Raw genomic sequence first — 16,155 nt, 5'->3', positions numbered from 1 at the left:
GATGCGAATAAGCCTGAAAATACTGGTCAAGCCTAGAAAAATAAGAGTAAAGAGACGAGGGTCTTAGTCCAAATTACCAAGAAACAGATAAAGAAGAGTACTAATGAGAATAAGCCTTCAGCTACGAGGGGCTTGAGGAACCAAGGGTAGATGGAGAAAACTAGACCGAGTGCAATAAGGGGTACCCCAAACATAAGGCCGAAGCAGCGGACCAACACATGGTAGTGAGAGCTTCTATGCATGGTGCGCCCTCTTCACAATGGATTATTAACAATCACGAAAGTAAAGCTATCCTTGCTAGATTCTATGATTCTGTTATGATGGAACACCATGCTGATCCCCCAAACATAGTCGACGGTAACAAGGAACCTGCGGATGTGGAAATGGTGAGTGTGCAGGAGTAGGTTTCCTTCGTCCCCTTTGCTTCGGGGAAGGGTTGAAGAACTTGTGTTTTTGTTGGGGATCATGTTCTTGCTTGTTTGGTTTCCATGAATTTTTTTATTTGGAATTGCCAAGGGGCCAACTCTAGAGAGTTCTTAAGGGTTGCTCGTAACCTTTTGAGTGCTCATAAACCTTGTTTTCTCGCTTTGCTGGAGACTAAAACCTCAGGTACCAATGTGGATATGATTTGTAAGAAGCTTAAGTTTAGTGATTGGGTAAGTGAAGGCAGTTGGATTCTGTGGCGGAATTTGGGTGCTCTGGAATGACTGTTTGAACATTAATGTCATTAGAACTCATCTGTAGTATATTATAATAAAGGTTTTCGAGAACAATTTCACTTGGAACATTTGCGGTGGTGTATGTTAGCCCCGACTATCAATTTCGTAAGCTCCTTTGGGATAGTTTTAAAAAGGATAAAGTGGTACTTAAAAATAATGGGATTGTCGTAGGAGACTTTAGTTCCGTGACATGTGCAGAGGAAGTAAGTAGTCCAGAAGCTTTGAATCATGGAAGATGTGCGGGGTTGAACGATTGGGTATTTGAGGAAGGGCTTATTGACATTGATTTCTAGGGCCCTCTTTTCACTTGGATGCGGGGGAGGGAAACTTCCACTTTTAAAGGGGATAGGTTGGATCGAGCTTTGTGTTCTACTGATTGGTTGGGTGCCTTCCCGGATACCAGGGTGGAACATCTCCCATGATCAACTCAGATCATTCTCCGTTCCTGGTCTCGTTGTGTAAACATCCTAAGGTTTCAAAGGGGAGTTTTAAATTCCAAATAGTATGGTTGACCCACCCCAAGCTTAGTGATGTGGTATGGAATCACTAGAATAACAATAGAGATGCATTTGAGAATGTGTAGGGTTTAGCCTTGGTGCTCAAGCAATGGAATAACGATTGCTTTGGCAACATTCGCAAGAGGAAGAATAAGTTCCCCGCCTGTATTGTTGGTGTACAAAGAGCCATGGTGAGTCATTTCCATGATGGTTTGATTAGTCTCGACTCTCGACCGAAATCTCCGAAAAGAACTCGATGAGGTTCTTTACTAGGAAAAACTCCTTTGATATTAACAATCTAGAGAGGATTGGATTTGCTATGAGAATAGGAACACCAAATACTAACATGGGGCCATGAAGATCAAGAAAGCGAGAGCTTAAATAGTCAGTTTGAGAAATGAAAGGGGGGAATTAGTCAATGATGTTGATGCGTGTAAAACCATGGTTTTTTTAAAAAATTATTTTAACAATATATTTCAGGAAGAAAGAAACAAAAACATGAGTTCTCTTGCCACCTTTAATTTACCTACTGTGAATGATGATATTTGGCATAACATAAATAAGGATTTCACCCTTGGGGATATCAAAAAGGCTCTTTTCGATATGGTGCCTTTTAAAGCTCCAGGTCCACATGGAATTCATGTTATGGGTTCTATCAACAACATTGGGCCATTGTGCAAAAATCTTTGATTAAACAATCAATAAATTTCTTTAACTCCAGTGTTCTACCTCGGGCTCATAATGATACCCTATTGGCCTTGGTACCTAAAGTTTAGACACCTAATCGGGTGAGCGCATTAGCCTCTATAATGTTAGCTATAAAGTCAATACAAAGGCTATGACTAATCGTATAAAAATTGCCCTTCAGGCCCTCATTAGACCTAAATAGAGTAATTTTATTCCTAAAAGACAGATTATGGACAATATCGTGGTGTACCAAGAGGTCCTTCATTTTATGAGACAGAGACAGGAGAAGGTGGGAACCATGGCTATGAAAATTGATTTGGAGAAAGCCGGCCTATGATTATCTGTCTTGGGACTTTGTCTTGGATACGCTCCAAAGAGCTTGGTTTAATGGAAATTAGACTCATAACATTATGGAATGCGTCACTACCTTTATACTCGGGATTGTATGGGGTGGTGAGCAACTGGATTGGATCACAACTAGAAGGGGCATTCGCCAATGTGACTCTATCTCCCTGTATCCGTCTATCCAAGTATGGCCTTATCCTTACCCAACCTTTTATTTGCTGATGACATGGTGTTATTTTCAGTGACTACCAAATACCAAATGGTGACCATTAAAAGATGTATGGACCGCTTCAGGGAAACTTTGGGCCAAAGAGTAAGCCTGAACAAGTCTCAAATCTTTTTCTCTTCTAACGTTCGGCTTGAGGTGGCAAGTAGGATTGTGGAGATTTTAGGGATTAGTCTAACTCAGGACATGGGCAAATACTTCGGAGTCTCCCTCGGTTAATGGCAGAGCTACGTCCAACTTGTTCACACCGATTCTGGATTGCACGAAATAGCGTTTAGAGGGATGGAGAGCTAAAAACTTATCACTTGTTGGCATGCAGGTTCTTGCACAATCAGTGTTGGCCACAATCCTGTACTATATTATGCAAACCATGTTTATCCAGTAGGAGTATGTGATAGGATTCACAGAACCATTTGTACCTTCTTATGGGTAAGCAAAGAAGGTGAAAGAAAGATGCAACTTATCAACTAGGATACAATTACTCGACGCAAGGAGAAAGGTGGGTTCCGAATCTCTAGCACGAGAGGTATGAACTTGGCATTATTTTCCAAAATGGGGTGGCGTTTACTCACTGAGAGAAAAAAGTTGTAGGTGGAGGTTGTTATGCAAAAATATGGTGACAAAAAGGGTGGTTTCCATGCTATCAACACCAAGAGAGGTGCTTATAATCTTTGGCAAGGTATCAATGCGGTGAAACTGACCCTTTTGCATGGGACTATAAAGCATGTACGTAATGGATTGTATACTAAATTATGGGATGAGAGTTGGATTCAGGAGCAACCGCTAGCATCTCTACTTGAAGGTGGCATTCCTGATTACAAAAAGGAGCGTAAAGTAGCAGAATACTAGAAACAAGGAGAGGGGTAGAGTCAGGAGATCATTAACATGGAATGACCATAAGAGATTAAGAGGAATCTCAAACTCTATTTTATCAGCCCAGAAAAGGAAGACAATGATGAATTCTACTGGAAACTAGAGGATTGCGCATGAGGATGATACTACATAGGATAACGACTGGAGGAGGATTTGGAATCTCAAAGTGCCAAATCGCATCCGCATGTTCATGTGGTTGATGAGACACGAGCGCTTGATTTGCAATGAGGAAAGAAGAAGGCGTCATATCACATCTAATGGTTGTGCGCTATGTGTCTCAATACACCGGAAACAGTTGATCACACAATTCGAAGGTGCCCCAACGCGAGCCAGATTTAGAGAAACCTCATGGGAGAGAAAGAGTTCCAGGATCATGACCGTTTAAACTTCAGGGGATTGGTGCGATCGAGCTTCAAAAAAGACTGGCCTACCGTCTTCGCAACTGCGGCTTGCTGGATCTGGAAGTGGAGAAACAACCTTGTTTTCAATGACGATAGCCTTAACCAAAGTAATAAAATGGATTGGGTGCTCAGGAAATACGTGGAGACTAAGGATGCCTTTTGATAAGCACCAAGAATAGTCCGATTTAAGGGTCATTTACGGGCTAAAATTGCATAGTTTGCTACCCATTCATAAGGATTTCATGCATTAAGATTCGGATGTGATAAAAAACCCTCTAACACGATTATGGAAGATATTTTAAAGCTATTTCTACAGCCACAAGAAGGATTCAGGGCCAAATTGTCGAAGGTTCAAGGCTCGACGCGTTGAGCCCCAGCCTCGACGCGTCGAGGAGATGCCGTAACATTTTTTACAAAATTCTTCAGGGCTCAACGCGTCGAGAGCCCTGTGACATCACAGATTTCAGCTTCGGGAAAATTTTCTATTTTGCCCCCATTTTGCTCCCACTATATAAGGTTCATTATCCCAAGACCTAGGGGGAAGCAATTAGTTTTTAGATCAGATTTCTTAGAGTTTTCTCCCCTCTTGGGAGAAAACTTCATCTTCTTAGGTAGATTATAGAAACAATGTGAGGAGAATAGAAGATTGGAGCAAGAATGTAATAGATCCCATGGATGGTGACTCTTCATTTCCCTATATATTTTAAGTTCATCTTTGTTCCTTTACATCTTCTATTTCTTTTCCTTGTTTCTTTATTTTAAATGTTTGATTAGTTTAGAAAGGGGATTGGTGGCCCCGAAACTAGCTTTATAGTTGATTTAATGTTATGTTTTTCTTAAAGTTGTGAGCTTTATGTTCTTGTATTTGAATGCTTGTGTGGGTAATGTTTGGTGTTGTTTTGTGCCTATGTGTGACCACACTAGGTAGCAACTCTGTGGAAGTGATTGTGTGCGCGATAGCGGCCTCTCACGAGTCCTACTCACCTACATCTCCGCCCTTAGTTCGAAAGGACGAGGTCCGAGAGGAGTGGTAGACAAAGTGTTTGATAAAATGCCCCAGCCAAATGAGGATACGGGAGTCCGAGTGTGACGCCACTCGGTGATGTGCCTAAAACTCCCTTGTCAAATCCGAGGCATATGCTCGCATAACCGATAGAATCTTGGACCATATATGCTAGCCAAGAGCTCCAATCTCCGTTTTTCCCTTATTCTTGCTTTTATTATTAGATTTCCAATTTCCTTGCACATATGCTTTCAAGTTCTTGTCATTCTTGTAACTCTTAACTCTCACGACACTCGGGGAGTTTTCCTCGTTTTATCACCTTCATACCACTTATTCAACTCACCCTAAACTATCAACATCACCTTTAACAAAAAGACGCCGACGAGGATGATGCATGGACAGACAACCAATGTGGCGATTCGCTAGAATAAACTGCCTAAAGGCTTTTGTTGCTCTCAATGTTGATGGCAACGTAAGTCATGTGCGAGGTAGAGCTAGCTACAGGGGGGGTTTAAGAGATGATCAAGGGGTTTGGAAGGGTGGTTTTTTATGCAGTGTTCCCATGTCGAAGATGGATGTTACGGAAGGATGGGTGATCCTTAGTGGGATTGAATGGGCATGGAAGAAAGGATTCAGTAAGGTGATGGTGGAAAGCGATTCAAGAAGGGTTATAAACTGGATCGAGGGAAACCATCATCCTAGGGGCCCAATGGGCAATATTATTGAGCGATGCAAGTGATAGAAGACTAGAGATCGGAATCTTGAATTTCAACATATTCTTCGGGAGCAGAACATGGTGACGGACGCATTGGCGACACACATTAACAGCCCAAACACTAGCTGAACTGAGATGGTTGCTCCCTCGGCCTATGTCGTCGAAGCCTTGATGGAGGATACATTTCTAGAATGCGCGTGGTCACCAGAGGGTGCTAGTTCTCTGGCACCGGGCTTGGCCTTCATCTTTACCCAAAAAAAAAAAAAAAAAAAAAAAAAAAAAAAAAAAAAAAAAAAAAAANTTATGTTCTTGTATTTGAATGCTTGTGTGGGTAATGTTTGGTGTTGTTTTGTGCCTATGTGTGACCACACTAGGTAGCAACTCTGTGGAAGTGATTGTGTGCGCGATAGCGGCCTCTCACGAGTCCTACTCACCTACATCTCCGCCCTTAGTTCGAAAGGACGAGGTCCGAGAGGAGTGGTAGACAAAGTGTTTGATAAAATGCCCCAGCCAAATGAGGATACGGGAGTCCGAGTGTGACGCCACTCGGTGATGTGCCTAAAACTCCCTTGTCAAATCCGAGGCATATGCTCGCATAACCGATAGAATCTTGGACCATATATGCTAGCCAAGAGCTCCAATCTCCGTTTTTCCCTTATTCTTGCTTTTATTATTAGATTTCCAATTTCCTTGCACATATGCTTTCAAGTTCTTGTCATTCTTGTAACTCTTAACTCTCACGACACTCGGGGAGTTTTCCTCGTTTTATCACCTTCATACCACTTATTCAACTCACCCTAAACTATCAACATCACCTTTAACAAAAAGACGCCGACGAGGATGATGCATGGACAGACAACCAATGTGGCGATTCGCTAGAATAAACTGCCTAAAGGCTTTTGTTGCTCTCAATGTTGATGGCAACGTAAGTCATGTGCGAGGTAGAGCTAGCTACAGGGGGGGTTTAAGAGATGATCAAGGGGTTTGGAAGGGTGGTTTTTTATGCAGTGTTCCCATGTCGAAGATGGATGTTACGGAAGGATGGGTGATCCTTAGTGGGATTGAATGGGCATGGAAGAAAGGATTCAGTAAGGTGATGGTGGAAAGCGATTCAAGAAGGGTTATAAACTGGATCGAGGGAAACCATCATCCTAGGGGCCCAATGGGCAATATTATTGAGCGATGCAAGTGATAGAAGACTAGAGATCGGAATCTTGAATTTCAACATATTCTTCGGGAGCAGAACATGGTGACGGACGCATTGGCGACACACATTAACAGCCCAAACACTAGCTGAACTGAGATGGTTGCTCCCTCGGCCTATGTCGTCGAAGCCTTGATGGAGGATACATTTCTAGAATGCGCGTGGTCACCAGAGGGTGCTAGTTCTCTGGCACCGGGCTTGGCCTTCATCTTTACCCAAAAAAAAAAAAAAAAAAAAAAAAAAAAAAAAAAAAAAAAAAAAAAANGGGCCCAATGGGCAATATTATTGAGCGATGCAAGTGATAGAAGACTAGAGATCGGAATCTTGAATTTCAACATATTCTTCGGGAGCAGAACATGGTGACGGACGCATTGGCGACACACATTAACAGCCCAAACACTAGCTGAACTGAGATGGTTGCTCCCTCGGCCTATGTCGTCGAAGCCTTGATGGAGGATACATTTCTAGAATGCGCGTGGTCACCAGAGGGTGCTAGTTCTCTGGCACCGGGCTTGGCCTTCATCTTTACCCAAAAAAAAAAAAAAAAAAAAAAAAAGAAAAAAGAAAAAAGAAAGAAAACCATATCATTGTTTCTAACTCAATGTGCACGTACAATTTGAGAACCAATTTTCTCATTCCACCTATAATCCAGTTTAAGCGTATAATATATCAAATTCAATCTCTCAACTAGGAGAATCTAAATCTACTTTGACTCCAAATTGAAAGTGGACTCAATACTCAAAATTGAAAGTGGACTCAATACTCAAAATTAAGTACCACTTTTAATATCAATTTTTGCTAATTTTTTCAACATAAGTTTGGTAAAAGACCTTGTTGGCTTTTGTAATTTTTATTTATAGTTTTTGGGGTAAATTATGGTCCTTTCGGCTACTATGGAATTTAGTCAGTAACTTTTAATTTGAGCAAATTTGATCTCTTAAGGGTCTAAATGTATAATTTACTCTATCACATTATAATACTCTCAAACTCTATTATTACACAAGTATGATTTGTTCTGATCTTAATTATAAACACGGCTACTAATTATGAAATTTGATAATACTATATCTATACCATGAGGGGCTCAATTTATAACCCAAGATGAGCTAAATTTATTCAAATTAATAAATTAGGACCAAATTTCAAAAATAATACTCCGTAATAATTAAAATATTATAAGTGCATTTTCTCTTTTTAAAATTTTTAAATATCATACCTTTTTTTTTTAATTTCAATTGAATCCATCACCACATTATAGGAAATCTCTTATTTACTCCCGTTTCCAAAAATGTTGAATCTCCAACTTTAAGGGTCCTGTAATTGTACAAATGATACACAGTCCATTTTATTGGCTAAATTATTTTTCAAAAATACACTTGGTCTATATTTTGTTATTGTAGTTTTTGGACCGTCATTCAGGATGTCTTGCTGTGCTGAAAGAGCGACTGTGTCAGCGTAATCTGTCTCAGACAACATGCAGTCATATACAGTCAAACAGAATTGGTCCACATATTTATTTTATGTTGATATCATTTGTTTTAAGCTATTAAAGGATGAGTGGCTCTCATTTAATTAAGGATTTTTCAGCCACTACTTTGGTGAAAGTTGTTGAGGTTTTCTAAGCTATATAAAGGGTGGAAATGATGCTCATTATTCACACACTTGGAGATTAAAATATTTAGAGCATTCTGTGTGAACATTAATCAGATTATATTGATGAATTGATGTTGTCTTTGATACTGTCTTTGATGCTGAGTTGAGATTGAAGATTATTGAAGAATTTCGGCTTGCAGCTGACCAATTCAAGTGTAGATGATGAAGATTGTGTTGGTTTAGGACCATTGTGTGTTTGGGCATATATTCCAATTGTTGTAACATTGGTGATCATCTAGTGGATTGGGCGAACGCTGAGTAGCTCCGCAGACGTAAGAGTTTTAGCTCCGAACTGCGTAATCATTTCTTGTGTCCGGATTCATTTCTTTTATTTATGCTTTTATATTTGTTTGTCTTTTAGAATTATTTAATCTGGACTAATAATTATAAAAACGTTAATTAATTCTTAACCCGTAAGTCTTGCATTCAAGATCCACGAAACTTTTTCAAGTCCCACGCCCTGGACCGACAAAGCATTTAGGAGGATGTAAATTATTGTAACTCAGCTGAACACAAAGGCTAGACCTTTGCTTATTGCGCACAAGGAGCCTCCCTCACTTTGAGAGGTTGCTTCCGCACTATCGCTGGTGAGACTTGATTCTAGACCATTGTTTCCAAACTTCACTCCTGTGGACTGTGACTAACTCTTATTTACTCTTGAAAAATAGCTCAACTGTTTAACCAATTTAAAATAAGTTTATAAACTTTATTTTGCTAGTTGGCATCTATTGGTTCAAACTTATTATAAAAAGCTCTTTTATCATTACTTGGTCAACTCGGTCATTCCTAAACGTTTAAGAAAACTTTTTAAATTTGATATATTTGCAAATTGCAATCGCTTACAACGTCATTCAATAACACGTCCAAACCCCAACCAACTAAACCACAATTATGACAAAGATGGAATATTCAATTATTCATATACACACCGACAAAAAAAATTAAAAATTAAAAATAATAATAACAATAGCATGATAAAACACGACCGTGGTGTTTATATAATTAAACCTCACTAAGTTGTTTTTAGACCAAGTACATACTAGTCCCCATGTTCAGGTATACATAAATTTGCAGCGACAAGGTTAAGGTTGCCGGAGACAGAACCTGAGAAAATGGACAGCAATTCCTATGCAAAAACAATAATAGTCCCAGATGGCGTTGGGGTGGTGTGGGAGCAAGCAAAGGCAGTGTTAATGGTGCCATTGCTAAGAGGTATGGTGTGGGTGTGCTTGGCAATGTTGATCATGACGCTGGCGGAGAAACTCTACTTGGGCGTGATGGTTGCTTACCTCAAACTTTTCCGGCGAAGGCCGGAGAAGCAGTACAAGTGGGAGGCTATGAAGAAGGATAATGATTTAGAGGTTGGGGACTCGGCTTACCCCATGGTTCTAGTTCAACTCCCGATGTGCAATGAGAAGAAGGTATAGTATTTCATATATTCTTTAACTTATTCATACATTATTGTGGATATTTTTCAATGTTGCAAAAGGCACTAAGCGCTAATCAGGTATTGAGGTGCCTAGACAGTCACCTAATTTAAAAATATATATATTTCTCACTCAAAACAATATTTTTTTGAGCGAAAAAATCAATTCGTAAAATAAAAGTTCTAGTCAACTCGGCCGAGTTTGGAGCTGGCTTGGCCGACTTCACTGTGTGGACAATCGGCCAACTAGCAACCGCCTACACCCCTTTTCGCCTTGGTCATAGGACTCTAGGGATGCCTAGTGCTTAGGTAGTCGCCTAAGCCGATATTTACAACACTGATTTTTTTAGGATCAAACGCTTAACATTATGTCAAAAGTTTGCTCACATCGAAGGCAAAGCTCTTCACCGACCTCCGCTAAACAATCCCCTAGTCTCCAGTTGTTGGATTTGGCCTTTTACCACCGAGTTTTGCCAAATAATTGCACCTCAGCTCTTAGCATCTTCCACTTAACTCTGATACCACTTTTTAGATCAAACACTTATTACTATGCCGAAAGCTAAAAGACATAACGAATACGCAACTTTATTTCATTATATACCACCATCTCATTTTTTACTTTTTAGAGGCAAGATATCAGACTTGACCCTTCACCAACCTCCATCCCAACAATCTTTTTAGCCCTTAATTGTTGAACTTGGCCCTTTACTGACCTCCACCCAATATATATCTATTTATCTTTTTACAAACAGAGACGAAAGGGTTTTTGATCTCTCAACTACCAAATATTTTCTTTAGTTTTTCACTTTTTCTCGTGTTTATATATGTATGTAGGTATACCAACTGTCCATTGGAGCTGCCTGCAGCCTTTCATGGCCGGCGGATCGAATTATAGTTCAAGTTCTTGATGATTCAAGTGATCCTACAATCAAGGTGCGTGCATGCCATTACTAAAAAAATATAATTGTAAATTTCTATTCAATTCTTCTGACCATCTAAAAAATAGATACAAATTTAGACTTAATTTTTTACTACGATACTTTTTAGACCCGTTAAGGGTGGTCAGAAAATTCTTTATTACAGTAGAAAACTTTATTTAAAAAAAAATATATATATATATATATATATATATATATATATATATATATATATATGATATAGCTGTCTAAAATTTTTTACTACTGTTGCTGATTGGTGTTACGAATTATTTGATCGGTGGTAACGTCGGTGATAGCAACAAAAAATTTTTAAATTCCCAAAATGGTTAAAAAAGGTAGTTGAAAAGTCTATGACTGAACTTTCAATTCGAACCACTTTTCATTAGTTTGAGGGAAATGTTTTTCTTTGAAGTTTCAATTCTTAAAATTTGAAGAATTAAAATTTTATGGGATCACGATATATTAAACTTCTCATTACTCTGGAAAAGAGAAGAAAACAAACATGTCATGATGCAATATAAATTGGAATACTAATGTATATTATTTCTCTCTAATATATGTTTTAATTTTGGTAATAAATAACAAACATACAGGAATTGGTCCAAGAAGAGTGCAGGAAATGGGCAGGGGAAGGAGTGAACATAAAGTGTGAAAGTAGAGAGAACAGAAAAGGGTTCAAAGCAGGAGCCCTCAAGGAAGGAATGAAGCATAGCTATGTAAAGCTGTGTGAATATGTTGTCATCTTTGATGCTGATTTTCAACCCGACCCTGACTTCTTGTACCGCACCATCCCTTATCTCGTACATAACCCCAACCTCGCCCTCGTTCAAGCTAGCTGGAAATTTGGTATGTATGTATACGTGTATATGCATATTGAGTGTATTTGGTTCGTGAGTTAAACATAAGGAATGAGAATAAAAATCATACACATTGTTTGGGTAATATAGACACAAGATATAAGATTTGATTACTCCTATCATTACAAAACCTGGCCATTACCTATATTAAATCAAGTATTAATCCTTTAATCCAGCCTTAGCTTATCCTTCCGATCCTCATTTCATTGCTTCCTCATTTTGTCGCCTCCTCACTTCATCGACTTTCTCATTGCATTACTTACTCATTCCATCGTCACTCTTAAAATTAATTGTCTTGATTTTTTGTTTTTCTATTTTTAGAACTTTTATTCTGATTATAGAGTTATACATATAACCAAACATCAATATTGTTAATCATTCTAATTCTACCTTACTACCAAACATGCAAAATACTTTCACAAAGACCCATTACAATTACCAAATATTTGATTTCCGTTCCAATTTCAATTCCCATGTTGGTACCAAACACACCCACTATGTTTTAGGCCAAAATACTTTTATATTACTCCATAAAATATAAGTGTCTCCAGTTGTCATATTAACATCAGATCTGGTGCGGAAATATTTAATATTTCTAATAACAAATTGTGTTTATAAATTGCAATTGGTGCAGTCAACTCTGACGAGTGCATGCTAACAAGAATGCAAGAAATGTCAATGGATTACCATTTCAGAGTGGAGCAAGAAGTTGGGTCTGCAGTCCATGCATTTTTTGGCTTCAACGGTACCCTCATATATACTAACGATAATCAAGATTACAGACATATATAATTAAACTCATAAGATAATATGCAAAAATAAAAAGAAAACAAAAATTTAAATATGCAGGAACAGCAGGTGTATGGAGAATAGCAGCGTTGAATGATGCAGGAGGATGGAAAGAGCGTACGACAGTGGAAGACATGGATCTGGGTTGCCGAGCTGGTATCAAAGGCTGGAAATTTGTGTTTCTTGGTGATGTCAAGGTAAACACTAAACACCGCAGATAATTATTATATTGACCTATTGTTCAATTTCATTTATACACCATAAGTTCATTATAGCACCACTATAGTAACATTTTAATTTAACAACAATTTCATTTGACAATATACATATATGTGAGATATGCTATTCAGTTTATTTGATACACACGATAATTTCATTATATCAAAAAAAAACCTCAACACGCTACAGAACATAACGGACATAACGATTGCTATTTTGGCCATGATCCATGTAGACCATGGCCACTGTATAATGAATTAATGATCAGATGATTTACCAATCATTACAAGATGGATCATTGGCATAAGATTCATTATTAGTATAGTAGAGGTTTATTTTTAGGTGCATGAACCAAAAAAATAAACATTCAGTATATTTAAAATGAATATTTATTTGTGATCCACATTGCAATGTAAATTATGCTCTATAATATAATTGGCTATGACTTAGCTGTGGTGCGCAAATTATACAACAGGCCAAGGTCCATGATGATTGTGGATGTCATTTCGGCCATGGTCCATATGGACGGGTTGTTATGCCGTGGACTCAGGTCCACCTTGCAAGGTGGACCTGGGTCTACATTCACATACACTATACTCTACATTCACACTTTGTAAATTCCACATTCACATATTACAGGATTATATGATACTCTACATTCAAACTTTGTAAACTCCACATTCACACATTACAGGATTATATGTTTAGTAACTATATTACCACTGTTATGCATTCACACATTCAAAACTCTATATTCACAGGTCCTGTACTCTATATTCACAACTTAAGAACTCCACATTCACACATTACAGGGCTACAAGTTGCTAGAACTTCTTAACTCTATTACAGATTCACACATGCATAACTCTATATTCACGATTTCTATACTCTACATTCACACTTTGAAACCTCTACATTCACACATTTCTGGGCAACTCTACATTCACACAATCATAAGTCTACATTCACGATTTCTAGACTCTACATTCACACATTGAAACCTCTACATTCACACATTTTTGGGCAACTCTAATTCAGCAATGTATTTACTAATTTAATTAAAAAAAAAAGGAAAAAAAAAGAGACAAAACGACGTAGTTTTGGACCCAGGTCCACCTTGCAAGGTGGACCTGGGTCCACAGCATAATTTGCCCATATGGACCACGGTTCACGGTTCACAGTAAAATCATTCCTTTGAGCTGGATCTCACACTGAGCTGGATCCATTGGGCGTACTAAATCATCGCATTGGGCTTTTGGGCCAACTTTCATGATTAATTATCCCATCTTTCATGAAAGCTAAGAGCGAGACTACTTGCTGAATGCTGATTCTTCTTGTTATCTATGTTCCTCCAAAAACAACATAGGTGAAAAATGAACTACCAAGCAGTTTCAAGGCATACAGATTCCAGCAACACAGATGGTCATGTGGCCCTGCCAATCTTTTCAAGAAAATGGCCATTGAGATCATGACAAACAAGGTACAAACTAACCAAATAATCAAACAACGTAACCACTCAACCTTAATAATGTTTACCCAACATGCCATCAGTTATTACTTATCCATTAATTTACCTTAAACATGTGCAGAAAGTGTCGATATGGAAGAAAGTGTACCTCATATACGCCTTTTTCTTCGTCAACAAAATCGTTGCACACATTGTCACCTTCACCTACTACTGCCTCGTTTTGCCTGCAACTGTTTTGATCCCACAAGTCCAAGTTCCCATTTGGGGAGCTCTTTACGTCCCTTTAGCTGTGGCTGTTCTCAATGTTCTTCCCACCCCCAGGTAAACCTTAATTTTGTTGAGCATATAATATATATAAACATAAATGCTCAATAAAACTATCAGCTTAAACTTTTAGTTGAGATGGAGCATATGTTTCAATTTTGTATTGGAAATCGGCCCGCACACATGAGATCGTGTTGAGCATATAATATATAAATATAAATATGCAATCCAACTATTGTTTAGGGATAGAACACATGTCAATTAATTTGTTCTATGAATATTTTTATTTTCTGAATATAGATTTTCTTAAACAATTTTGTGTTTGTTTTTGCTGATTTTTTAGATCATTCCATTTGGTGGTTTTATGGATGCTTTTTGAGAATGTTATGTCCCTTCACCGGACTATTGCAACGTTCATCGGCCTTCTTGAAGTCGGGAGAGTCCATGAATGGGTTATCACTGAGAAGCTTGGCAGTGCCCTCAAGGCTAAAACGGGGTCTAAAGCTTTAAAGAAGCTTCCTCGTTTTAGAATTGGAGAAAGGTATACTTTTTTGTTTTATAAAAATGATGGAATTAATAGTTGATTATTAAAAGTAAAAATGTCTATATTCTTGCTTACAAAAAGTGAAAATTTTTGTTCAGAGTTTCACACCTCGCCCCGATAAGATTTAATTTGTGAGATAGTAAATTAGGATGACTCAGTAGCTCATTAGATAGGAAGGTCAGTGTTTAGTGTCCCCACATTGGGTGTGGCTCCCACATTAAGTGTGACTTTCGAATTGTGGCTGAGCAGACTCTATCTTGTATTCTTATCGACAATTTGCCATTCAAAGAACCAACTTAGTTACCGTGTATGCAAAAATGTCTATAATCTGCGTAATAGAAATGAATTTTAATTCTTACTAATGATTTGTAATTGATTTTTTTTTTTTTTTGATGTATAGGTTGCATTTGTTGGAGATCATTGTTGGATTCTACCTCCTATTTTGTGGGTGGTACAACTTTTGTTTCGGAGACAACTATTATTTTGTATATTTGTTTCTCCAAGGATTGTCATTCTTAGTCATAGGATTTGGTTACGTTGGTGCATTTGTCACAACTTCTTAGCTCAGGTTTGGGAGATTGAGAACTTGTTTTCGGAGGATGATTTGATTGTTAAAACACACGTCCTTTTATTTTAAAATTCAAAAATAAAAATATATTATCATTTCCCTTTTATTTGTGATACGATGAGTATGCTTGGAAATCTAAAAATGACTTTTGAAAGTCATTATTTAAAAATAAATAATTTTCTGTATTTGTTTATCAACGAAAAATGAAGTTAACGTAAAATACTCATTTTGCTCAAAGCCTCAAACAAAAAATGACCCATTTTGGTATAAAATATATTATGAGATTTGTATTCGGAAGACAATTTTTGGATTCATACCTCATGCTTAATTCTCTCTCTCCTCCTAAGTGATAACAAATGGGCAATCATCATTGTATGGACTATAGTCTACATATTTGTATGCACCATAAATAAAAAAATACATTTTTAATATACTAAAAATACATTATTTGTATACATAAAGTGCATTATTTGAAAGTACATAATTTTTATATATAATCAAATAATGTGCATTCAGTATACAAATAATGTACTTTTATTATATTAAAAAAGTATATTGCATTCATGGTCCATGCAGCTATGTGGATCATGGTCCACACAATAATTTGCTACAAATAGGGTAAATTATGCTATGGACCCGAGTCCACCTTGCAAGGTGGACCGAGTCTATGTTCATAATTTTATAGCTTTATATTCACAATTTTAGAAGTCTATGTTCACAATTTATATATGTAATTTTGAGCTCTATGTTCATAATTTT

The 16,155-nt window shown here is 37.7% G+C and overlaps 1 protein-coding gene across 1 annotated transcript; it reads left to right on the top strand.

Moving 5' to 3' along the window:
* Positions 1–9,435: 9,435 nt before the first annotated feature.
* LOC116020155 (glucomannan 4-beta-mannosyltransferase 9-like) lies at positions 9,436–15,418 on the top strand. Its single transcript, XM_031260638.1, has 9 exons — positions 9,436–9,744; positions 10,584–10,682; positions 11,281–11,533; positions 12,179–12,289; positions 12,394–12,530; positions 13,919–14,032; positions 14,142–14,341; positions 14,628–14,825; positions 15,229–15,418. The coding sequence occupies exons 1-9, from the start codon at positions 9,436–9,438 to the stop codon at positions 15,389–15,391; spliced, it is 1,584 nt and encodes a 527-aa protein (XP_031116498.1). The 3' UTR covers positions 15,392–15,418.
* Positions 15,419–16,155: the final 737 nt, after the last annotated feature.

This window comes from Ipomoea triloba, chromosome 5, assembly GCF_003576645.1.
Source record: "Ipomoea triloba cultivar NCNSP0323 chromosome 5, ASM357664v1".
In the NCBI taxonomy this organism is placed as follows: Eukaryota; Viridiplantae; Streptophyta; class Magnoliopsida; order Solanales; family Convolvulaceae; genus Ipomoea; species Ipomoea triloba.
This window is presented reverse-complemented; position numbering and strand designations above follow the sequence as displayed.

Excerpts from the sequence above, each read along its gene's own strand:
- LOC116020155 (XM_031260638.1), top strand. The coding sequence starts at position 9,436 with ATGGACAGCAATTCCTATGCAAAAACAATAATAGTCCCAGATGGCGTT. Across the intron at positions 12,531-13,918 it reads TGTTTCTTGGTGATGTCAAG|GTGAAAAATGAACTACCAAG; the intron begins GTAAACACTAAA and ends AAAACAACATAG. Across the intron at positions 14,033-14,141 it reads TTGAGATCATGACAAACAAG|AAAGTGTCGATATGGAAGAA; the intron begins GTACAAACTAAC and ends AAACATGTGCAG.